At 48.3% G+C, this 25959-nt stretch overlaps 1 protein-coding gene across 1 annotated transcript in view; it reads left to right on the top strand.

Annotated features, from left to right (window-relative positions):
• Positions 1-25959, top strand: part of inpp4b (inositol polyphosphate-4-phosphatase type II B) — a 204567-nt gene that overhangs the window by 86478 nt on the left and 92130 nt on the right. The window contains exons 6-8 of the mRNA XM_064345334.1: positions 3311-3355; positions 21408-21526; positions 25377-25493. Coding sequence (XP_064201404.1) covers positions 3311-3355; positions 21408-21526; positions 25377-25493 — 281 coding nt within the window. The remainder of the gene's footprint in view (positions 1-3310; positions 3356-21407; positions 21527-25376; positions 25494-25959) is intronic.

Genomic DNA, 25959 nt, shown 5'->3' with positions numbered 1-25959 from the left:
TTGTGGTTTTGGCTCACGTGATTAATTAGCGGGTGCTGGAGTTAAATCTACTCTCTGGCCGCGCGCTGCTGAAGCGGAGACGGGCAGTTTGAGGCGTTGTTTCAAGGTTATCTCTTAAGCTCTTAAGCCCTGTGAGCGGCTGCCAGGTGTGACGTGGCGCGAGATCGCTGGGAGATCGGTCGATGCCGCGTGAGAGCAGCCGGACGGAGCTCTGGAACCATCTCCATTACGCCCGGCTTTACCGGAGAGCGGCGTGACCGCATTACCTTCCCCAAACAACGTCTGGCACGGGGTTCGCAGTGATGGTAGTCTTAGTTTCTTAGGTTAATTTCTAATTAACGTAAATGCACTCATTAGCATCGTCACACAACAGTGCCCTATTAAATATGCGTGAAGTGTCAGGTCAGCAATGTGCAACAAAAAACTAATTTGGAGTGTAATTGTGTGTAATTTTGTTGTTTTCCCATTAGTTTGTTATGGCACTGAAACCACAGCAATCACAGGATCTTCTCTGTACCCAGAAATGGGATCATAGCTCAATATTGAGCTTTATTACTTGCAGCTTCCCAGGTTCAGGTACGGAGGCCCCAGGAGCTTCCTTTCATAACGCTGGACTCTTTGATAGGCCGACTCCGCTATCTGCTTGCATTTGAATCAGCGTTGGATTTACACCTGAAACACCGGATGAGATGTCTTCCCTCCTAATGACCTGAATTAAACATTTAACAGCTGATAATCAGGAGATGAGGAAACCAGCAGGCGTGGTGCCCCCCCCCCCAGCCCCCCCCCCCTCCCCAGAGTTACAGCCTCCATGGTACTGTGCTGTGCTCCTTACTGTACATCTTCAGCCACTGTGAGTTTGCACCTGTGCATTGAAGGTGTTGCTCAAAGAGTCAGTGCTTCAGTGTCACAGGGGTCCAGTGCAGGCATCTGCCACCTTTTAACCTTTAATTAACAATCTGGTAAAATGTTTTGTAAATGTGTTACTGTGACACTCTCGTGGAAAACCGTGCATTCAGTCTTAATTGATTGACAGGTGTGATGACAAATCACAGTCAGCTGTTGATAGTGTTCTTCCTCACAAACGTTAATCAAGTGAAGGGATGCAGCAGCTGAACTAGGACAGCTGGCAGTCAGTGCCTTATTACTCAGCTGTTTTTGTGCAGAGACTCCGGTTGCTCTTTGGATTTTATTTATTTATTTATTTTTCAGCCAGGATAATGTGAAATCTTTCGGCCTTAAAGGCACTGATGTGGTTCATTAAGCTCGAGTATCAGGCCACTGAGGTTAAACAGAGCTTCTACAGGCCATTTTTACATGATTTATTACCTCTCTGTGCTATTTATACAAACAACAACCTACACTTGATGGTGAACTTTAATTTTTCAACAATTACGCACTACCGACATTGATTTTTCTGCAATTACATAGATTTTCCAAGGGTTCAGTCAGTGAACAATTCAAATTCAAAGGCTTCCAATTTTTTGGCAGGTGAATTATCTGTCTGTCAGATACTTGAGAACAGTTCAGAATAAAGGAACCTGGTGTGAAAGAGAGAGAGAGAGAGAGAGGTGGATATGACGGAGTGTCCCACATTAATCCTCTCAGAGCTCCACAGCGAGCGTAATCCTGCCCCCCCCAGCGCTCGCACCGGGGGGGTTAAACACGCATCAGTGAGACAGACGGGGCGTCCCCGGCCGCCCATTAACACTGCCTCTTCCCCAGAAGACTCGCTCTCCGCCGCCGCGCGCCGTACTCCCTCCGCTCAGACGATAAATCTGACGGCCGCTGTTATTTCTAGATCCGTGTCGCCGGTGGGGCACACCTCATTTCATTCGCCCTTCAAGAAAAAATTTACATAGCCTGCCTCGCCGCGTCTGTCCCGTGTTCCTGGGAAGCCGGCAGACGTTCCGCGAGCCATTAATTAAAAACGTGTTTTAATTCCGCTCGGCTGCCGGGACCGCGGCGGCTTCTCCTGAGCAAACGGCTCGAAGTGACCAGGCTGCAGCAGACCCGCGCGCTCGCACCTCCTCTCCTCTCGCACCTCCTCTCCTCTCGTACCTCCTCTCCTCTCGCACCTCCTCCTCTCACACCTCCTCTCCTCTCATACCTCCTCATCTCACACCTCCTCTCCTCTCGCACTCCCTCCCTCACCTCCTACTCACACTCCTCCCTCTCGCACCTCCTCCTTCTCACCTCTACCTCTCCTCTCGCTCTCCTCCTCGTACCTCCTCTCCTCTCATACCTCCTCATCTCACACCTCCTCTCCTCTCGCACCTCCTCTCCTCTCACACCTCCTTATCTCGTACCTCCTCTCCTCTCGCACCTCCTCCTCTTGTCTCCACGCTCGTACCTCCTCTCCTCTCACACCTCCTCCTCTTGTCTCCGCGCTCGCACCTCCTCTCCTCTCGCACCTCCTCCTCTCACACCTCCTCCTCTCATACCTCCTCATCTCGTACCTCCTCTCCTCTCGCACCTCCTCCTCTCGCACCTCCTCTCCTCTCGCACCTCCTCTCCTCTCGTACCTCCTCATCTCGTACCTCCTCCTCTCGTACCTCCCCTCGTCTCCGTGCTCTCAGCGCCGCCGTGACCTCCGTTTAAAATGCTGCCTCTCCTTCAGCGAGCGCGTCGGTGAAGTCTGAGCGCGTCGGTGAAGTCTGAGCGCGTGCGAAGGCCGGCGCGCGGTACGCTGAGAGGAGGCGGCGTTTCCGTACCAAGCGAACGGCAGGAGGCGGTGAGCAGCCGGAGCGCGCGTGTGGAAAGTTGGGGACTCGTCTCGATGTTTAAGGCGTGACGAGCCTGTGCTCGTCAGGGAGGGAGGATACGCAGGCAGGTGGCGCGAGCGGGAACATCATCACGCACGTCCTGTCCGCAGCGCGAGCGGGAACATCATCACGCACGTCCTGTCAGCAAAGCTCCAGAGGCGGCTAATGTTTCAGCACTTTCCCTCCGCACCGGGCTGTCCCGTAAACAAACAGCAGCCGCTTCACCTAATCTGAGCCTCCACCGCTGTCAGTCAGCTCTCTCTCTCTCAGCTATTGTCTTCTGTCACTTTTAACTTTCTGAAGATGGATTATATTACCGCGATGTGTAGAGTCAGTTCTGCGTGACACACAATTCATTTGCAGCCTTGCTAAATATTGCAGTGCTTCATGAATTGCAGGTGCGCTGTACAATTCTGCCTGATGCCTTTTTCTGGGTTGCTGTTTTACGCTGGTGTGTCTTATTCGTGTAAACGTTCCTCCATGCGCTCAGCGCCCTGCGTTGCTGGAGGACTGTAAGGTGACTCTCGGCTTCTCTCCCCCTGCAGGCGCGGTTTTGGTTCCCAAGCTGCCGAAGGTGGAGTTCAGCCTCGGTAAGAGTCACTTTTCCTTTCGCCTCAGTTTCTGCCAGTGCTTAGTTTCCCACCCTGCCAGCGTAGACTCACATCGCCTTGTCGCCCGGCTGGGGAGTGATCGAAAGCACTGGGTTCCAGTTCTGGAGGGATGGAATTTGCTGTTCCTTAAGAGGGATTTCTTCATCTCAGATATACTCTCCTGAACTGAAGCTTTGATCTTGAAAATTGTAAATGGTAGTCATCTTTTTGGCCCCATAAAAATGTGAAATTCAGCCCTCATGGCCGCCCCTATTCTTTCTTCTCTACTTCAGCTTCTTCTTCCATTAAAATATACTGCCCCACTGTACCTCCTGCCTCCTGCATGCCTGAGTGTGTGCTTTCATTTAACCTTCCTACCGGCATACTATGCAGGATTTATTTCCTTGCTTCGCTCCAGTGTTTACAATCAAAAACATTTCCTCCCTCTGTTCTCAGCCCCTCCTACACCCCCAAGATGATGAAGCACCTGCACCAACAAAGCAACTAGATATTTTGCTTTGGCTTTTTGCTTTGTTAGGAGCTTTATGACATTGTATTACAGATTTCTGGAATCATGTCTCATTATAGTAATGATTGAGCATTGTTATTTTATAATAATTTCAAGTTGGAAATCCTGCATAGTATGCCTTTAATGTGTGTGTGTGTGTGTGTTTGTGTGCGCGCGCGCGTATATGCTTTACTTTTCATCTTCAAAAACGTGTATACTGTATGCTGCTTTGAGTGACAGTGCTTCAGAATACATCTGTGATCCACGGTCTGGTCTGACTGACAGGGCATGAAGAAACAAGCAGGATCCATAGGAGTGACGTCTGACATTCTGCGCTTCTATAACTTGCAGTGGCTGTCAAACTGGAGGGGGGACATTTTGGTTCAGGTCTTACATTAAAATACTGAGGCCTGTGCCTGTGATGAAGTAGGTCCATAAGTGTGCTTTACCCATATAGGGCGAGGATAGCTGATTTAGCCTGGCTATGTAAAAGATGGTAGAAGGAGCTCTTGTGTCCAATAGTAGTTCCTGATCATCCATCTGTGAAGTAGAAGGAGCAGTTAAAATTGTTTCGGCAAAGAATCAAGTAAAATGTACAGTTGCTGTGGTTGAGGGGAAACGTTTTGGGCAGGGTCCTCCCGTTACCGAGTCAGAGCACCTTTAGCCTTTGGGTAAACTGAGGCGGGAGCAGCCATGTTCTGCTCAGCATGTAAATGATCCGTCTCTACCTCTGGGCCTGGGAGTCTTCCATCAAGCTGAATTAGCCGTGTCCAGCCCAGGGGGGTGAAACCGGCTGCTTGCTTTGAACCTGGCTGGGAATATATTGCTTTTCTCGTGCTGTGTGCCCGTGTGGGGGTACTGCTGTCTCCCGTGTTTGGACCATCCAAAATGAGGCTTAGCAGTGGCTGCAGGGAGGCGGACTGCTCTGAGTAAGAGTAGTTCTGTGGACTCACTCATCCACAGCTCTGAAGCGATACCGTTTCATCTGGAGTCAAGTCTGATAGTGAGATGTACAACATCCCCGCGTACATACTCTGTCTGCAGCCCTTGGCAGAGATGCATTCATTACTGAGTGTTTTTTTTTTTTTTGTGTGTCTGTGAGTGTCGGGTCTGTTTTTACACGATGCATTTGCAGAAATAGACGGCTTCTTGCTTGGTGCTTTAGCTTCAGTTCCTAGCTTCTGTTTATCACATCTTTTTTTTCTTTTTTTATGTCCCTGGCTGTTTCCTGAAGCAGTTCTGTGCATTGAGCTGCAGTGCTGTGCCTAGCAGCCAAAACTCCAGCCTTCTGTTCATGAGTTCAGTGAGCCTGTGATCCATTTCCCCCCCACCCCCCTGCCCAGCAGTTGGCGGATGAAGGTTGCCATGGACACAAGCCCCACTTGTCCCCTAACTTTTGGGTTACAGGGCTACAGAGCACAAGCCAATTAGTTTACACCCCTCTAAAATATCGACAGCGCTGCGGGGGCGGGATGGGGGCGAGAGAAAAGGGAAGTAAACAAGTGAGGCCTTAGTGTGACTCCTCCCTCATACCATAGAACAAGACCGCACACGAAAATTACATCATGTCTCATCTCCACAATTCTCCTACCAACTATTGCTACACACACACATTCTGTACATCACCACACAGTTGTCGAAGTGTGCTTCACATTGCAGCAGTGTGTGTGGAAGTGTGCTGTTTGATGGATTGCGCAGTGTTGTGGAAGTGTGCTGTTTTGCGCAGTGTTTGTGGAAGTGTGCTGTTTTGCGCAGTGTGGGATTGGCGCAGTGTGTGTGGAAGTGTGCGGTTTTGCGCAGTGTGTGTGGAAGTGTGGGGTTTGCGCACTGGGATTGGCGCAGTGTGTGTGGAAGTGTGCGGTTTTGCGCAGTGTGTGTGGAAGTGTGCGGTTTTGCGCAGTGTGTGTGGAAGTGTGCGGTTTTGCGCAGTGTGGGATTGGCGCAGTGTGTGGAAAGGTAGGCAGGCCCCTGCCTGCCTCCTCCAGAGCCTGATGATGCCTCGGTAGTAGCCAATGGGGATCCACAGACCTGGGCGCCATGGCGATGAGACCCAAACAGAGCCAAAGAGCCACTTCCTTTGATGGGGGAGTCTGAGCGAAGGTCACATGTTCGCCGCCGCGGCGGGGCTGGAAGGGAGAGGTCGCACGGCTTTTCCCGCTAAGTGGGTTCCTCTGCATTGCAGTGGTTGCCGTGGCGTCGGTGAAAAGCCTTCCCGAAGCCGCTCCCGAGCCCCCGGTCAGCGCTTTCCTCCAGCAGCGATGCTGCACTGTCTCCTGTGATTCCCCTAACAGGCTGAGCAGCTTGGCCTGCACACTGATCTCTGACAGACTCTCTCTCTGTCTCTCGCTACCTCTCTCTCTCTCTCTCTCTCTCTCTCTGTCGCTCTACCTCTCTCTCTCTCTCTCTGTCTCTGTCTCTCTACCTCTTCTCTCTCTCTCTCTCTGTCTCTGTCTCTCTCTCTCTCTCTCTCTCTCTCTCTCCTTTCCTCTCTCTCTCTCTCTCTCTCTCAACTCTCTCTCTCTCTCTCTCTCTCTCTCTGCTACCCCCTCTCTCTGTCTCTCTCCTCTTTCTCTTAGTTTAACGTAATTGACTTTTTTTGACCTTTGTAAATATACTTTATTAGGCTTTAAGGGTAGTTGAAATTAGATCTGATGATAATTAATCTTGTTTAGGCTTAAGCAGAAAACAGCAAATTGAATTAGCATGTTAAACAATTCAGCATTTCAGCATAGCTATTAAAAAATTACTGGAGAATGTATGTGCATAGATACTGTTACTTGGAGAATATATTACGTGTAAATGGGCCTGGGAGTGTTTGTGTGATGAAGCCTGTTTTGAACAGACTGTCTCAGAAAATTAATTGAGAAATCATTAAAGCTTTGCACTTCTGACTTTACCTCATCAGTTTGAAATGAAGTGACTGAATACTAATAACACCATTTTGATCTTTTTCCTTAGCGTTCTTTCATCATTTGTGCATTTTTATTTTTTATTTTTTACCAGCGAGGCAGAGTACTGACAGAAATATCCTTCTTCATTCATGCTAGTCTGGGTTTCTGAGTCTGTTGTGTAAATCACCACTCAAAGGATTTGTGGCAGGCAGGCTAGATGTTAATTAGATATAAGATTGGTTTCAGGCAGTCTAACTTTGAGAAATAGGTGGTGGCTAAAACACTTATTGTTTAAAAGCACCAAAAAATACCATACCTTGATCTTCAGTCAAATCCAGTCTGAAAATGAAAGCGATAGAGGAACTCATATCACATGGCAGGCCCTGTGACATCCGTACTGTTAGGAGATTATTCTTACAGTTGAACTACTGTGGATGACCATTTTATTTTTTTAAATAATTGAAAATCTATGTATATTATGGACGCTGGGCTGAAATGTGTCAGCAATTGACCCTGATTCTCTTTGCCAAAGATTAGGTCAATAGGAGACTTTTTTTTCTGAAAAATAATTTAGCTGGAAGCAGGGGTGATTCTCATTATTATGCTTGTTGCTTGGTTACTGTGGTTCCACTTGACAAGTATTGAATCTGGAGATGGAATTATTTTCAAATTTGTTTCTATGGTGCTCTGAATTAGCTTCAGTATTCACAGTAATTGTGACTTGTTTTTTTTTTTAAGCAAAGCTTTATGGTTCTTGATACTCTGTTCCTCCATGGTTTGTAGAAGACATTCTGTTAAAGTGACAGTATGTCACTATCTTTATTGTTCCAGTGTTGCCACAACATCTCAAATGAAGGCAGGTTTTTCTCCATATTATCTGTGATAGTTGCTTGTTCTTATTTCCAGATTGTACACTAATTACTATCATTTGTTCTGGTATGTTATAATATTAATACATAATGAGGTCCCATGCTCTCGGAAGCTTGTATGTGTTGTTGAATTGTTGCGATGTACTGTTTTCACAGTTCTGCAGTGAGTTCATTTTAAAGCAAAATTTGGCGGAGCAGATTTCTGTGCAGCAGCTTTCTTCAGCTCTTTCACAGACTGTTGTTCTCAGGGAAATCCCGCTAGAAGGTCCAATGTCTCTGTGCAGCACTCAGCAGCTGAATCACGTTCACAAATCAGAGCGGCTGCATCCGTTCCTCTCACGCAAGGCGATGCTTAACTATCACAAACTAGACCATCATTCTCTGGAAAGACAAACTCAGTGCAATAGCTGCTATTTTCAGGGGACACTAAAAAACCAATAACACAAATCCTAATTACATATTTTGTTCCATTGAAATGGGGACCATTTGTTTAGCCGACGCTTTTATCCAAAGTGACGTACAGTAAGTGCATAAAATGGAGACCAGTCTGTTCCCGCGTTTTGTTAGTTAGTGCTACAGTAGCTACCTTTAAAACTCTTAAGCTGAATTCACCAGAACATTCGTAGGATCACAGCTATTTAAAAAATCCAAGGTTCCCCTTGTTGTGACAGTTTCATGTCTAGGCTGCAGTGGGATTTCTCATTTCAGTCAGTTATGGTGCACTGATGCCATTAGATTCTGACACGCTCATGCTCCACTGGATATCTTTTACAGGCCCTGTGCTGTGTGTGTTAATGCAGCAATACTCACTTTCACACACGTAAAATGTCATTTCCATTAATCAAGGGCAGATGTGCGTAGTAGTTAGAATCTATAGAGATTCTAACTGCTAATGAAGCGGTTGAGCACACCAGACTAATCAGAAACACTTATGAAATCATTTGTCCCAAGCATTATGGTGACCTGAAATGGGGAGGGAGTGATATATACAAAGTGCTTTAATTAAAGCTTGGAATCTGCACTTGAACCTCCATGAACTGTTTGACTGAAATTGAGGAGGACAGAGCCACACATTATGGAGCTCACTGATGCCTGGTCTCGAGCACTGAAGCAGTGTACTGTACACTGATATTAAAGATGGTGTGTGGCTGGTCTGTGGTAATGTGAGTGTTGGCGGGTGAGTTGCTGCACACGGGGGAAGGGACATGTTTTCTTACTTGATGTTTACCATCATTAACACACACGTGCCAATTCAAATAAGCACACTGAGCACTTCGCACGGAGTTATGCGTGGTCATAAAAGAAAAATTAGTTTTAAGTTGAAAAAAAAAGTCTCCTTGTCATTTCAGTGCAATTCAGTGATCCCTGATCTCCTTGTTTTAGTTAAATATAATGTAAATCAAAGGCACAAAATTAACCATGGGTTAAAAAAAATAATAAAAATGATATGGCATACAGTATAAATGTGCCTATTTGTAGCTTCCTGGCTGCCAGCTTGCTAATTGATGCTAGCATTCTGAGATCTCATTAAGAGAGAGGCTTGAGTGTGTGTGGGTGTCCGTTTTACCAGCCTCACTCAAAGTGTCAGGTTTATTTAAGTCTTTGACTGTTCCAGTCGTACCTTATTTTTAGCAGGTCGGGATTAAGCCCGCGGGATGCTGGGAATTTCCTCAGACGACCTCCCGCCCGGCCGCCCTTGAGCCGCTGTGAGACGGTGTTTGTTTCCCTGGCTCCCTGTAGGTGGCCCTCTGGGCTGCCGTCTGTCACACAGTTTAATTTCTCAGCAGCTCCAGCGTTTCTTATTTAACATTCTCATGGCAGGTAATTTTTTGGTTTTGATATGCATATGGCCTGAAGCAACAGCACTTGTGAGGAAAACTGGACATTCGTACACTGACTTGCTTATGTAAAGAGAAATATGAAAGGTTTTATCTGGTTAACCTGCAGTTCACATCACCTGGGTCCAACATCATGGTGATTCCAGAGAAAAGAGTTGACCTGTGATTTGACAGGCTAGCCGTCCAGGGCAGTGGCTCCCAAACTTTTTTTTTTAATGAGCAGCAGGGCAGCTGTGTTGTGTGACAGTGGGATGTGATCCCAGCTGATCAGCGACCTTTTCCCAAAAAACGATCAAATCCATCTCCCCGCAGTAGCAGTTCCTCCCCGATAGTCTGGGGGTTTCCCCGGTTTGCCAATCTGGTATGGAAGCACAGGAAGCCTCAACTCTGCTGCATGAATTTCCATGTTCCCAGAATGGGATGGGATTACTGCGCAATTTGCCGTCTCAAATGGATAAATAGAGGAAAAAAACTGGAACAGAAGTTTTTCGGATGGAACTGAAATGTAAAATGGGTGCAGAGAGACTGCGTGAGGGCAGCCCCTGGATAACGTGAGGGTTGACGGTTAGCCCTGAAGAGACTGCGATCCGCTGTGCTTCAGATCATACTGCCCCAGCCCTTGTGGGAAAAGCAAGTTGTTTTTCTTTCAAGCGAAAAAACATCTCCGCATAGCAACAGACGCGCACCCAAATGACAGTGCTTTTGCGTGATGCTGTGCTGGCGTGCTTTATCTGATCACGTCACGCCATGGCAGCTTCCATTGCGCTGAGCTGATTTGATAAATAAAGATTGTGTAGTTGATGGGAGATGCACAGCCGCATGCATTATTTCAGGAATCATCACGTCCTTTTCCTTTTGAAATGATTCTGCAGAGCTTTCGCGTGTCTCTGGTACAGCTTTCCTTTTTAATAATGCAACAACTCTGATCCTTTTTAAAGTAATCCCTGGACCTGCCGCCACAGCTGTTTTTAGTCTGGATTCAGTAGCAGGTCAAACGGGTTCGTCTCACTCTCAGTTTAATTTCGGGCAGAGAGACCTTGTGCTTGTGTCTCGAATAACGAATGCAGTTTCCTAAAACTGATACCACACCAAGCTTTCTTTCTACAGTACAATGGCAGGCGTCAGTACACACACTCAGAGATAAACCTTAGAATTTAATTTGTATTGGGTCACAGGCACAGCGAGGGGGGACACAGTTGTCATGGTGATCGCTTAAATTTTAGTGAATCACTCACCAAAATAACTAATTGCATCTTGAGAACAGGAGCCCACATTAATATTGAAACTCTTACAATAACAGTTTTTGCTTTGATGATTTTATCGTCTAGCTTGCCTTGGTCTGTTTATTTACTTCAGGAGCCTATGTGCTTATTTGAAAAGTAATTTTTTTCACTAATTCTGAATTAGAAATCAGATTTTTATCGGTGGAGATTTTCTTGTTTTAGTGCATTTTGCCAAATCAAGCAATTGTGCAAAAGAAAAGTGAACATGCTCTTCCTGGAAATATCACTCTACAGTTTCTCATTTGCCCGAACATATTTATCCATTCAGAAACCAAAACAATGCATTTGGGTCCTCAGTTGGGTTTTGCACTGGTGAAGAAAAGATTTATGCTTTTATATGAGCGTAATTACTATCAGCTGTCATTTTGTTTTTGTTTTGTTTGGTGTGATTTATCCAATAGAGTTGTGTGTCTTTCTGTTGGATCTGTGTTTCTGTGTTACAGTAACTGCTTTGAAAAGTGTGAAAAATGTGAGACAGCAATGCGACAGTTAGCACCTCTGCCAAAGAAGACTTGTGTTGTGCTAAGAAGGTGATGATGATGATGATGAAGTGGTCCCCTGGTCCATTACGTGTGTCAGCTACAGTAAGCAGTGAAGAGTTGATTAAAAAATCTAAAATATATATTGTCGTCTAAGGAAACATTTTAATGCTTTACTTTAAGAAAGAAGCCATAAACTAAAGTCTGTGAAATTATAACAAGGTACCAAGTGGCAGGATATTTACTGTACACAAGACTTTTTTAGTTCATTAAAATGGAAGGTTACATTTTTTTTAGTTTAATGAGCAGCACAAAGCAGCAAAGCTGTACTAAAATCTTGCCCAACCCAACCGTGTTCTGAAGCTTCGCCACGTTCATTTGCTTCGCAGAATCTTCAGCCTTCAAAGTAAAGTTGGGTATGAAGTATAATTAGAAATGACTTGAGCTTCAGGCTCAGCATTCTCTCTCCGGAAGGAGCAGGGGGCGCGTCTGTGAGGCTGAATGCTGTGAGCAGGGGGCGCGTCTGTGAGGCTGAATGCTGTGAGCAGGGCTGGAATGCTGTGACAGGGCGTCTGAGGCTAATCAGCAGGCGTCTGTTGGCTGATGCTGTGGCAGGGCGGTCTGGGTGATGTTCCTCTCTCTCCGCAGCAGCTGATGGTGTGAGGGGGGGCGTCTGTGAGGCGATGCGTGGCAGGGCGTCTGTGCTGATCTGTGAGCTTGTGAGCTGAATGTGTGAGGGGGGGTCTTGAGGGAAGAGCGGCGGGAGCTAAATAATGGCTCGGGCTAATCTTGCAGGCGCTGTGCTGTGCTGAGCAGGGCGCTCGGACTGAATCTTGGCATGAGGCGAATGCTGTGAGCAGGGGGCGCGTCTGTGAGGCTGAATGCTGTGACACAGATTTGCTTTCATAGGTTCTGTTCGGTGGTTTCGGCGGTCGTGGTTCTCCTCTCTCCCAGCCAAGCTGATGTGAGTGGGGGGTGGGGGGGGTTTGGGGAAGGCCAGCCATATATGGCCCATCTTGGCCACTGCTGCCCTTTCAGCTGTTCCTCGCAAATTGATAAAGCAAAAATTCTCCCTCCTGAATATGCTGGATGTTTCATACTCATACGTTCCCATGAATTAATGGTTCTTTGTGTTCTGCTCGATACCCAAACCCACGCAGTCCTTAAACAGCTTGGAACAAGCGAGAGGTTCAGCATTACTAAGCCATTAGTAGTTTAAAAGGGAATGTTTTATATGTGCAACATTTATCTAAATAGATGACTCAAATGCAATATTTACTCAAAGGCAATATTTCCTGTAATTACCAACTGTTTTAATGATTGACTACTTCAATTTCTATTACCTTGGTACTTGTGTCCTCCAAGTATGCGCTGCTATTTAACATTTACACATTGTAATATATCTTCCAAATCTGAAGATAATAGACATTTGAAAAGATCCAGAATTGGATAAAATCAAATCACCGCATTATCTTGAGTTTCATTGAAACGATCATAAACTCGGTTAAAAATTAAAGTGGTAATTCATTATAATTATCTAAAATGTAGTAATTTCTGAGGAAAACATTTTCAGGATTCTCAGATTGCTGCCACATGCAGCTGCTCTAGATTCAGGGGCCAGGGAGCAACAATGGGATCAATCAGAAGCCGAATCATTCAGGCTGTTATCAGGGATCTTTGAGATCTATTTTCAACGGAGGAAATGTGGAAATTTAAGTTTAGAACAAGCGAATCCTGGAATATCCTGTCCTAGAGATGGCTGCTCTTTCAGTCTCACACGTACACAGACACACGCAGCAGCAGTCGCACACACACACACACACACACACACACACACAGCGGCAGTCACACACACACACACACACACAGGCAGTCACACACACACACACGCACACACACACTGTCCTCACGGCCTGTGTAGACGCAGGCGTGAGTCACTGTGGTGCGGTGGCTGCCGCTCTTGGGCTCATTGTGATGCCAGGAGGTTGAATTGCAAACATGAGGCTCCAATCAGGCTGTTAGAATGTCAAGGCTGGCGTTCCACAGTCTGCTGCCGGAGGGCGATACTCCCGCACTCCCGTTCCAGACAACACCGCAGGACACAATAAGACGGCTTTTATTAAACGCCGGTGAAATAGGCTGGGCCGTTAGTGTCTAATCCTCACGCAGCCTGTGGGTTCCAGCGATGCGGCAGATCATTGTCTGCATTTCTGTTTTTGCAGTTTCTCTTGCTGTGAAAACATGTTCATTAAGGGTTCACTGAAAAGCAGTAGGTTAATGTTTGGCTAATCATGCACAGTGAACGGAGTGAGTATCACCCGGCGACGTGCTCACGCTCTGTTGTGCTTTAGTCTCGGGGTTGCACACACGGTAAGAATAATGCACTGGACTCCTTTTTAACTTCTCAGACACATTGTCCTTTATTTCTTTCACATTGTTTTTATTCCGCTTTGATTGGAGAGCTGAGTCCATCGCTTTGATTGGAGAGCTGAGTCCATCGCTTTGATTGGAGAGCTGAGTCCATCGCTTTGATTGGAGAGCTGAGTCCATCGCTTTGAGGTTGCAGACTACAGCACTCGTCCTGCCCCTCCTGCCCTCCCCCCTTCTTTTCACGCTCCTGTGAGCTTTCTAGCCGCTGTGTCAGGAGCTCTGTGCTGTTTACACAGGCTGCTCTGGTAGGAGCTCTGTGCTATTTACACAGGCTGCTCTGGTAGGAACTCTGTGCTGTTTATACAGGCCACTGTTTACAGGAGCTCTGTGCTGTTTACACAGGCCACTGTTTACAGGAGCTCTGTGCTGTTTACACAGGCCACTGTTTACAGGAGCTCTGTGCTGTTTACACAGGCCGCTGTTTACAGGAGCTCTGTGCTGTTTACACAGGCCACTGTTTACAGGAGCTCTGTGCTGTTTACACAGGCCACTGTTTACAGGAGCTCTGTGCTGTTTACACAGGCCACTGTTTACAGGAGCTCTGTGCGGTTTACACAGGCCTCTGTGTCAGGAGCTCTGTGCTGTTTACACTGGTGGGTGAGGAAGAAGCTATATGCTGTTTACACAGGCTGCTGTTTACAGGAGCTCTGTGCTGTTTATACAGGCTGGTGAGGCTGGAGCTCTGTGCTGTTTACACAGGTCGGTGAGGTAGTACCCCAGTACCCCAGAGGGGGCGCTGGTGCTCACTCCCTGGGTGACCCTATGACTAGTTAGCTGCGCTGAGGGGACATCTATCAGTGCTCAGCCTTTCTGTGCTCAGGATTTGATTCTGAACGAGGCTCTTAATCGTCCGCTGGGCAGGTCAGCCGGGCGCTCAGAGCACACCGGTTCTGTGCCTGCTGGCCCTGATTCGGACAAACTTCCCTCCAGTGGGCTCGTGTAAGAGCACCCACACCGCCCCTGTGAGCGCTCTAATTCGGTACACGCAGCACCTCTCACAAAAGAAAGGAGTAACGCGCGTAAGAGTTCAGTCGCTACGCAGATATTTTCTGTGCTCCGCCATGGCCAGGAGCGAGCCGCCTTTATGGAGCTGCTCGTCCCGTTAGCCAATCAGAGGTGATGCCGCACACGCAGAGAGACAGCTTGCGTCGTAATACTTTGAGTTCCCCGTCCCACTCTCAGTTAGCACCTTTTTTTCTACCCCGGTAGAACGCCATAAGGCTCATCATTTTAGGGAATTCTGAGATGTGCTCTGAATCTGAATCAAGTGTGTTTACACAAGGACAGATGGCGCAGAACTGGATTTACACAAGGGCTGCGAGTCTGCGGTCCTCTCGGTTATTTCTGTTAAACCCATTTTGTTTAAAACCCTGAGAAGTGCCTCATATAGGCCTGCGGTGAGCCCTGCCAGCCTGCTGTGTGACTTGGCAGATTTCAGTCTCAGCCCTTCTGCAGGGCTTTTGAGTGAATATTTTATGGGATGACGCGGTGTCCACTTGTTGTGTTCGTTACTGGATAATTAATGGAGATTAGTTTTATCACCTGTCTGGAATGTGGGGCCATCGGGCCGTCGTTCATCCTGGGGTAATCAGCGCAGATGTTGCCGATGGATACCGGGGCTCCAGCGCACAGGAAGCACACGAGCTGAAACCGCAGGAAGTAAGATATAACATTAATTAAATTAAATCCAATGTAACCGTTATGGTTACTGCTGTAGCGAGCTTCACTGTACTGTGCTGCAGCTCAGGAGCTGCTCTGCCTTTCTGTCCAGGGGCAGGATAGACATCCTGCTTTTTATGAACATAGCAGCTCTGCATTGAATCTTTTCAAGATGGCTGACCTGGTAACCTACATTGGCTAGTGCCTGTGAAAGTGTCGACACTTTCTTGGCTAGCTCACTGCATGTCCTTCTTGTGTATGTCCTTAAGGAAAATATGTTTTTTTGGAAATGTTACAAAACATGTTTTTTACCAAGTTTTAATCACCCAGTGTAGTGTAGCAGTGTAGTTCGATGTTAGTGAATAGAAAGAGTTTATGTGCTGTGGTTTCAATGCAAATGACAGTAGAGAATGTTCTCTCTCTTCTGCTCTAACACCTGGTGTTTGCGGGTTAATTAGCCATAACTAACTTCCATTAAATATTTAAATGATTAACCAGACAAAGTGATGATAAAATATGAAAACATAGCAGTATTGTTTACAGTAGCTGTAACTCAGCTGTAGCATGAGCCAAAATAACAAAGGCTTTAGGCAGTGAGCGACATTTTACTTTGTGGTTTCATGTGAATCGTGAAGTCACAAGTTCCCACAGCTAAATTCATGCCAAAATATAATTTTGCATAATTACGGTGTAATCTATCCTTCATATTTGCCAATCCCCGGGGCTGGCTATGGCCTCAGTTTTTGCAGTCTGTTGATTAGAAAACTTTAATTGATGTAGACGTGAAAATTAATACAAATGTGCACCACATCTGCACAAAATAAAAAGGAGACAATATCAAGTTTGAAACAGAAAGTACCGGATTCTCCCTGGATTATGTGGTTATGATAATTCTGTTCAGTTAACACTATTAACATTTCATTGGTAATTCATTGCCTGTTAAATATAGTTCCATTCGTGATAATGAAATATAAATATTTAGCCTTCATTAAAATGTCAGTACTGTACTCACATCTCCTGCAATTATAAAAGGTGAGTGTGTTGAGCCCACACTGAAGTAACTGTGGATCGAGGTTAAATAAGTGAATAAGTAAATCATGGTGGTGAAATTTAGTAAACTTGACATGGAGCACGAAATCCGCAGGTTTGAAATCAAGACGCTTGAGCAAGGAGCACACACTGACATATAAATAAGAAATGTTTTGGAGTAGAATTACTGATGTAACATGTTGTGCCTTTTTTGGATTAGCCTCTACCAGCTTAAAACAAAATTTTTTAAAAAAAATAAGGTTTTTAGAGTTTCCCTAAACATTTCCCCCATTCTTCCTGTCTAACTTCCTCAACTTCCAACACAGCTGTCAAGGATCATAGATGGACTGTATTGCTGATATCTTGCCATACAATCCCACGTCTCTGTTTGACTTTTGAGGTTGGGGCATTTTTAACTTTGATTGGAGAAAAACTTTTTTGTTTTGTCTTGTGACTAGAGCCAGTGAAATGGGTTCCATGTGAAAGATGGACTGGATCAGAGATGGACTGTCATTTTCATATCTTGCCATGCAAAGTTTTTGCAGGTAAATTGTAGCAAGGAGGCAGCATGTTAAATGCCTGTTTGTGTCAGTACTGCTGTGTTTGGGACGTGATGAAGAATACGGTTCTTTCAGTTTTTACGATCTTTGAAGCAATGAACCGCGTCACTCCTGGCTGTGATTAGATTGGTGATCAGATTGTCTTGCTAGTTGGGAAATTTGAGAAGGTGGATATAAAGTTTTGCTGAAAGGTAAAGAGAGATGCAATCACCTCCCGCTACGCTTCCATTACGAGCCACTGTCCTTCATCACGTTTCCGTCTCGTTTGCGCGGCAAAACCGATTTATGGTGATTACCGTAGGCCTGCTTTCTGCAGGGGAGCCTCTGGTACCCAGAACCCTTTTAAAATCATAAAAATGAATAATTTACCGTAGAAATAGTTCTGAAAGTGACTCGGGCCCTGGGATAAACGCCTCTCTCTTCCACGTGTGTTCATTAGTGCTCCACAGCCTGCTGAGGTGATGGATAGTTTGGTCTTTTGTGAGCAAATTATCTTACGGTTAGCTCAACACCTTCACGACCACTCTGCTTCTTTCTGTTGTCTGTGATGCAGTTTTTCTCTTTGACAATTCTCTCTTTTTGTCCTGTACACTTTACCATGCCTGTCTCATTTCCACATTAAATGAAAATATATACTTTCATTTTTTGTTTTTTTGACCTTTTTTTTCTTAGTTTCTTAGTTTTTTGGAGTCTTATTGTTTGACAGTCGAAGTATGTCACAGTATCAGAAACTGAAATGATTTGTGTGGGCAGACTTTGCGTGCTGAAGCATGCAGTTAATGTTGGAGAAAGTGTAGTTCAGCCATTTGACCTGCTGCACACAGTACATGATTCTTTTCTGCTCATAGCCAAAGCGAAACATTCAATCTGCAGGTATAGACAAGATCCTCCTTGTATCTTTGGAAAAAAATGGCCATCTTGCCTTAAGTCTGAACAATGGCAACGTATCTTTAGCATTGACAGGTCTGCCAAACAGCTCATTCATTCAGTGAGTTCTCAGATTAGCGTGTCTAATGTGTGTTGATATTCTACCCAACTACTGACATAGGAATTCCATATTTATCATTGTGCCTGGTTCCCTGGTCAGTTCTCCTGTCTGTGGGACTGTGTACATTTCAGCAGAGTCAGTGTTCATACATTAACATTATTTATCTGTTCCTCCACAATGCTGCTCTGCACTGTGCAGTCTGAGAGAATGCAGAGAAGGGACAACACAGTAAAGTGTTCAGTGTTAAATCAACTCTTACAGAGTGCATGCGCTGTGAAAATGAGGGTACACTGGGAGCATTGTGTGATGGGGATGGTTCACACAGACCGCGTCTGGAGCGGGGGGGGGGACATGGTGGAGGGGGGTCAAAAGTAAAGGCAGTTATGGAGGAAAAGCTGCTCGAGTCGGCCGAGAATCTGGGACAAACATTTCACACATTTCAGCGTGGCTGTGCTCACACGCCACAGACACACGTGCCCCTGAGTTAGAAATGCCCCAGCCTCAGCCAATGGAGATATGGGATTATAAAATATGATGCATTACTGTCCATCTGCAGTGTGTTCCTTGACAATCATGTTCTGGAACTCGTATAATAATTTAGCCAGGAAGAATGGGGGAAATGTTACTGTAAAAACATCACTTAATATTATTTTAATCTGGTAGAGACTAATTCAAAATTATTTAGATTTACACAGGGAAATGTAGTCATTTTAAAATTTGAATTAAACAAAAGATCCGTGCTTCTTACTCAGGGGTCCTGAATTTGAACTTGCAGCTCCATGTCCAGCTTACAGAATTTCTCTCATATTTCAAATCATATTTCAAATGATATTTCCTTATTTAACCTTGAGCCACAAACAGTGGAGCCACAGTTATTTCAGTGTGGGCTCAACACACTCACCTTTTATAATTGCAGGAGATGTGAGTACAGTACTGACATTTTAATGAAGGCTAAATATTTATATTTCATTATCACGAATGGAACTGTATTTAACAGGCAATGAATTACCAATGAAATGTTAATAGTGTTAACTGAACAGAATTATCATAACCACATAATCCAGGGAGAATCCAGTACTTTCTGTTTCAAACTTGATATTGTCTCCTTTTTATTTTGTGCAGATGTGGTGCACATTTGTATTAATTTTCACGTCTACATCAATTAAAGTTTTCTAATCAACAGACTGCAAAAACTGAGGCCATAGCCAGCCCCGGGGATTGGCAAATATGAAGGATAGATTACACCGTAATTATGCAAAATTATATTTTGGCATGAATTTAGCTGTGGGAACTCATGACTTCACGATTCACATGAAACCACAAAGTAAAATGTCGCTCACTGCCTAAAGCCTTTGTTATTTTGGCTCATGCTACAGCTGAGTTACAGCTACTGTAAACAATACTGCTATGTTTTCATATTTTATCATTATGTGTATTGTTAATCATTTAAATATTTGTTGGTAGTTGGAGGCTAATTAGCCTACAAATACCATCAGGTGTTAGAGCGGTGAAGAGAGGACACTCTTCTTTAGTGTCATTTGGGAATTAATTTGGAAATGCGTGACCTCAAGATAATTATACTGAAGGCAGGCTATGTGCTGCAGGTCCCGTGAGTATTTTATTTTGCAGATTTTCTGAGGTACTGTATATGATTGTGACCTAAAAATGCTTTTCATTTTTTTTTTTTCATTTTTCACTCAAATTCTTTTACTTTGTCTCCCTCCCTCCCCCTTCCATTACATATAAACATGTATGCTGTTTGTTAAGCTTCACAGGAGTGAGAGAGTGGATAAGCCAGGGTCTGTGGGTCATAGCTAAAGTGGCCTTGCTTATGAGCGGTGTGCCGGTGCCCTCGCTCAGCCAGGCCCAAACGCCAGATGAGCGTGAGCAGAGCCGTGATCAGTACTGTACCTCTGATCCGCTCCAAACTCTAAAGACCAACTTTGCTTGTTATCCAATTATCCCTGATGGTATTTTCCCAGCCAATCACCCTCCAGCCAAACAGACTTTGAATTTTAGTGAGTAATGCCTTCTGCATGCTGATTGGAGGGCGTGAATAAGCTCCTGCCCGTGATTGCTCAGTTTTACGTGCGTACATTAGCTCAGATGAGATCGTGGGTTTTCACCAGAGCCCCTGCCTGGCCTCACCCGAGGCTGGCGAGGATGTGGCATCGCTTGGCATCGCCGACTGGCGTGGGGCACCTTCCCTCTGACACGGGGCCCTTCCCTCTGACGCGGTGCCCTTCCCTCTGACACGCTGCCCTTCCCTCTGACACGCTGCCCTTCCCTCTGACACGCTGCCCTTCCCTCTGACACGCTGCCCTTCCCTCTGACACGCTGCCCTTCCCTCTGACACGCTGCCCTTCCCTCTGACACGGGGCCCTTCCCTCTGACACGGGGCCCTTCCCTCTGACACGCTGCCCTTCCCTCTGACACGCTGCCCTTCCCTCTGACACGGTGCCGTTCGCCAGCAAGGCAGTGCCAGCTATCAGAAAGTAATTCACCTGAGACACAACAAATTTATACCCCTCAAAACCAGCGTGGCAAGCTCTTCTTAGCCTGGGGCCGTGGCATTCTGGGACACGGCAGGCTCAGATGCGCTGACAGACAGGACTGTGAATGTTTTACGTCTGCGTTTGTTTGGTAATGTTGTGTTTTCTTAGAATGAGGAGTGAGCTGGCAGTCAGTGCCTAGCCCGCCGCTGGCTCAGACTGCACCGCGCGGCGCTTATTCCTGTGTTGTGTAGGTGAACTATAAAGCATTTTATTTCATGCTAGTTTCCATTACTTGTGAGTCATTATATTGTTAGCGAAAAATTGCAGTGTTGTAAAAAGTGATAATGTTCTGCGCCCTGCTGAGCTGTTACAGTCTGTCGGTGTTTCATGCTGTGCTGTGTGTGTGTGTGTGTGTGTGTGTGTGTGTGTGTGTGTGTGTGTGTGTCTGTGTGTGTGTGTGTGTGTGCGTTAAAAAAGTGAAAATAATGGGAGTGTGGTGTAGAGGAAACGTCGGCTTCCCTTCTCTCTCTCAGCAGAGCAGGGCAGTGTCTTCCTGTTGTAGCAGCCCCAGGAGACCGAGCCCAGCCATGCTGGGGGAAATTAGAGCCTCATAAAAATAAGGCTTTTTCACACAACCTGAGAGAGAGGGAGAGGGAGGGAGAAAGGAAACAGGAGAGAGAATGAGGGAGGAAGAGTGAGAGAGAGAGAGGGGGGAGAAGGAGAGAGAGAGAGAGAGAGAAAGTGAGAGTGAGAGAGTGAAGTGAGCAAGCTCCTAAGCATGTGAAAGAGGAAGGAAGGATGGAAGAGAAAGTGAGAGCTCTTTGGCGGCGTTGACGCTGCAGTGAAAATGAAAAGTGCTTTTCAGGTGTGTGGCGTGTGACTTCCTGTTTCTTGAGTGCGTGCTTGCAGGAGAGACTTCCTCTAGCGCTGAACGGGATAGGCGAGGGGGTCCGCCCCCCTCCCCCCAACGTGTACTCCAGTGCCTGAGCACGCCTCATGTCCATGTCCTCCTCTGTCTTTCAGCATGCAGGGAGCTGTGCACCCCGGCACCGGAGAGGCACCTCAACGTGGTGGTGCACATCTCCGTGGTGAACACGCAGGAGCTCAGCCTCGCAGCCTACTCCTGCACTGAGGTCGTGGAGGTGAGTCACCTGAGCGGCACGCTCCTGCTGTGTCCCGCTGTCCTTCTCTCCCTCTCCACCTCTCCTTTTCTCCCTCTCTCCCTCTGTCCTTCTCCACCTCTCCTTTCCTCCCTCTGTCCCTCTCCACCTCTCCTTTCCTCCCTCTGTCCCTCTCCACCTCTCCTTTTCTCCCTCTCTCCCTCTGTCCATCTCTCCTTCTCCACCTCTCTCCTTCTCTCCCTCTCCGTCCCTCTGTCCTTCACTCCTTCTCCCTCCCTCCCTCCCTCTCTCCGCACATTTGAGTCTGTGTTCAGGAAGCTGGGGCTCTGGAGGCTGGGCTCAGACCACAAGTGTTCAGGCAGCAGCTGCTGCTCTCTGAAGAGCAGACCTCAGCAGGTTTGTCGGTGCTTGGCAGCCGCCTTCCTGTCATGATTAAACTTGTCTGTCGGTGAGAGCTTTCTTTCTTTCGCTCCCCTTTTTTTCCATGTAGGCATACCGTCTCCCACGAGTGCACAAAGAAGGGCTTCTTTGCCGCAGATTTGATTTTCCAGGGTGTTTTCGTTAGCTATGGAGCTGGGGCGGCTCGGGGGCCGGTCTGTGGCGAGCGCGGGCGGCTCCTGACCCGCTAGCTAGCGTGCGCGGGACCTGTGCCTGCCTGTCCGCCCGCGGGACCTCTGCCTGCCTGTCCGCCCGCGGGACCTCTGCCTGCCTCTCCGCCCGCGGTATGAGCAGACGCGTTCTCCCGCCCTTACCGCGCTCAAACGCGTCTCCGTCTCCCGCTGCGTGTGAAGCTCCGGACCGGTGCCGGAGCGGGATGGCCTCGTGTTTACGGTTCCCCAGAAGGAGGGTAGGTGGCGGTGTTTTTTTTTGCCTCTCCGGGGTCTGAGCTAGCGTCTCTGCTGGATAACCGCGCTCACCTACAGGAGCGGTGGCGCAGCGTAGCGCAGGAGGAAGTGGCGGGCCGCCGCGGACGTGTTCTCGCTCCTGTCTGACTCACCCGCGCGCGCGGCGTTCTGTAAGCGCCCCGCGCCGCCTCTGAGAGGGGAACTGGGGCCGTTTCGTTATGCGCAGTCCAGCTCGGCCGCTGTTCTGGAAAGTCCTTCAGCGCTTTCGTTATTTCTGTGCTTACCGCCACGCCCCTTCTGCTCAGCGGCGGGCCTTTCAGCTCTCCTGCCCCCCCCCCCCCTTGGGCTGAGAGAGGGCCTGTGAGAGAGGGGGCTGTGAGAGAGAGCTGTGAGAGAGGGAGCTGTGAGAGAGGGCCTGTGAGAGAGGGCCTGTGAGAGAGGGAGCTGTGAGAGAGGGAGCTGTGAGAGAGGGAGCTGTGAGAGAGGGAGCTGTGAGAGAGGGAGCTGTGAGAGAGGGCCTGTGAGAGAGGGAGCTGTGAGAGAGGGAGCTGTGAGAGAGGGAGCTGTGAGAGAGGGCCTGTGAGAGAGGGAGCTGTGAGAGAGGGAGCTGTGAGAGAGGGCCTGTGAGAGAGGGAGCTGAGAGAGTTGTGAGAGAGGGCTGTGAGAGAGGGATCTGTGAGAGAGGGATCTGTGAGTGTGAGCTGTGAGAGAGGGAGCTGTGAGAGAGGGATCTGTGAGAGAGGGATCTGTGAGTGTGAGCTGTGTGAGCCCTCTCTCACCCTCTGCACAGAGCCCTCTCTCACCCTCTGCACAGAGCCCTCTCTCACCCTCTGCACAGAGCCCTCTCACACCCCGGGCCTGCCCGCGGGGGCAGCCAAACCGCTGTACGGGATTCGGGGGGTCTGGCGGGGAGAGGCTGGGCTGAGCTGGGAGGGGCTGCGGAGTGAAACGCGGTTTCTGTAGTAAGAGTGGAGAAGAAAAGCCCCTTTAAGGCCTGGAGGCTTTCCCATGGCTTTGGGGAAAATGTGAGGCGTGCTGGGCTGGAGCTCCAGAGGGGCAGGGCCGGGGGGGAGGAGGGGGGCAGGGGAAGGAAGTTCGCCACTGCCATTTAGCGACATTAAGTGCGAAGCGGAACGTACCAGGGTGGAGCAGGGCGGGGAGCAGGCGGCAGGGGAGGGGGAAGTTGGGTTTGAAGCAGCTCGTCTGCATTCTCAGCTGCCCCTGTCCCAGACTGAACGGGACGTCTGCGGGACGGTCAGCGTGGGGCTCCGATGTCTGCTGGTTTTGAGTGTGACCGTGGCCAGTTGTCGTTACCCTCTCTGAGCATGCCGGTAAGTCAGGAGACCGTTATTTTGGGTGTGAGACCGCGCCAGACGCAAGGCGAAAGAAAACGTGCGTTCTGTTGATGCCGCTCGTTCTGGCGGTACGGTGTGCTGGCGGTAAGGTGTGCTGGCGGTACGGTGTGCTGGCGGTACGGTGTGCCGGTGTGGTGATGCCGCTCGTTTTGGTGGTACGGTGTGCCGGCGGTACGGTGTGCTGGCGGTACAGTGTGCTGGCGGTACGGTGTGCCGGCGGTACGGTGTGGTGATGCCGCTCGTTTTGGTGGTACGGTGTGCCGGTGTGGTACGGTGTGCCGGCGTGGTACGGTGTGCCGGTGTGGTACGGTGTGCCGGCGTGGTACGGTGTGCTGGCGGTACGGTGTGCCGGCGGTACGGTGTGCCGGTGTGGTGTGCTGGCGGTACGGTGTGCCGGTGTGGTGATGCCGCTCGTTTTGGTGGTACGGTGTGCTGGCGGTGTGGTGTGGTGATGCCGCTCGTTTTGGCGGTACGATGTGCCGGTGTGGTGAGGCTCCAGACGTGGCACAGCAACCACAGCTCTGTTCTCTGCAGCTTTGATTTTATTCCATATGTTTCCAAATCGACTGATGGACTGAGAAAAACGCCTTCCGGGGGAAGACGTGATAGGATTATGCAAATAAACACACCTTTGTTTAACAGGCAGTCCGCTCAGTAGCTATGTTATTACTGTGGTGAAGTACACCAGTAACATAAATTGAAATAGAGAGTCAAAATTAAATCAAATACCTTTACACGTTCACTACTGGATAAAAATGTATTTCTGTTTCTGTGAAACATTAATTTATTGCTGTGGATTCAGTGTTTGAGAGTGACATATATGTGGAGGTGTGTAGCTGGAGGTAATATTCTGTTCTGTGTAGAGAGCTGTAAGAACAGAAATGAGGGACACTCAAAGAATGAATTTTACCAAATATCAACTAGTATATGTCTGTGTTCTTGTGCGGAAGAATTATATAAGTCTTACTCGACTGACGTTTTAATTTCTAAATTAATCTGAGGGGTGTGCGTTTCGGTGGGTTACCATCGTTGGTGTCGATGACGTGGGAGTCATTATGTTGTTTGTGAAACGCTTCCAGTCATTTTCTAATTTTCTGATTAAATCACAGTTGCTCGTTATCCCCCCTCTCTGAAATCCCCGGGTGCCGCATTCCGAGCCCTTCCTGGGCGGGCGAACAGGAAGAGGAAACGGCGGCATAAACAGCCTGGCTTTGAACATGGGTAATCACGGTGGGTTACTGAGCGCCCGCCCGTGTAAGGGCATGGGGGCCCGTGTGAGGGCATGGGGGCCCGTGTGAGGGCATGGGGGCCCGTGTGAGGGCATGGGGGCCCGTGTGAGGGCCAGGGGGCTCGTGTGAGGGCATGGGGGCCCGTGTGAGGGCCAGGGGGCTCGTGTGAGGGCATGGAGGCCTGTGTGAGGGCATGGAGGCCTGTGTGAGGGCATGGGGGCCTGTGTGAGGGCATGGGGGCCTGTGTGAGGGCATGGAGGCCTGTGTGAGGGCATGGAGGCCCGTGTGAGGGCATTTTCTGGGTGCTATAGCGCCCTCACTGCTGGGGTACCCCGTTATCTGCGTGCGTTTTGGGGGGAGTCTCCAGAGCCGCATGGGCGTCGCAAGGTTCCACGCAGCTGCTGGCCCACTCAAGCGTGCGTCTCCCTCTTCTGTCCCCCAGGGAACGAGAGACCCACTGTTCCTGACCGGAGTGACCTTCCCCCCGGAGTACCCCCTCAGCGAAGACACGCGGGTCAAGCTGACGGTGTACGATGTGAAAGACAAGTCCCCCGAAACGGTGAGTGGCTGAGGGGCTCTTTAATCACCACTTTTTATTTCTGATTTCTGATTTTTCAAATCATTATCCCAACTTGCGCTTCTGCAGTTTCTGATTAGATATGAGGAAAAAGGAGGATAAAAAAACACCGTGGCCAGGTGCGTACGCGATGAGTGTTGCAGTGGAGGAGGGTGCTGGGTCTGCGCCGGGCTCTGATTGGCTGGAGCAGGCTGGGTAAATGGCCGTGCCGGACGTCCGGGACATCGCTGCCGCCCGCCCCGGGGGGAGCTCACACGGCGAGCGGCGGCCATGATGGCGCCTTTATTAAATGCGCCGCAATAAAAGTGTGAAAGGACTCTGAGCGTTTTTAAGATTAAAGGCTGTGACAGTGTGCTGTTTTAACCGTGTGAGAGGCCAGTTTCACTATGCCTGGGGCGTGCAGAGGACTGCCAGTTTCACTATGCCTGGTGCGTGGAGAAGACTGCCA

The sequence above is a fragment of the Anguilla rostrata genome, chromosome 7, assembly GCF_018555375.3.
Source record: "Anguilla rostrata isolate EN2019 chromosome 7, ASM1855537v3, whole genome shotgun sequence".
Taxonomy (NCBI): Eukaryota; Metazoa; Chordata; class Actinopteri; order Anguilliformes; family Anguillidae; genus Anguilla; species Anguilla rostrata.
This window is presented reverse-complemented; position numbering and strand designations above follow the sequence as displayed.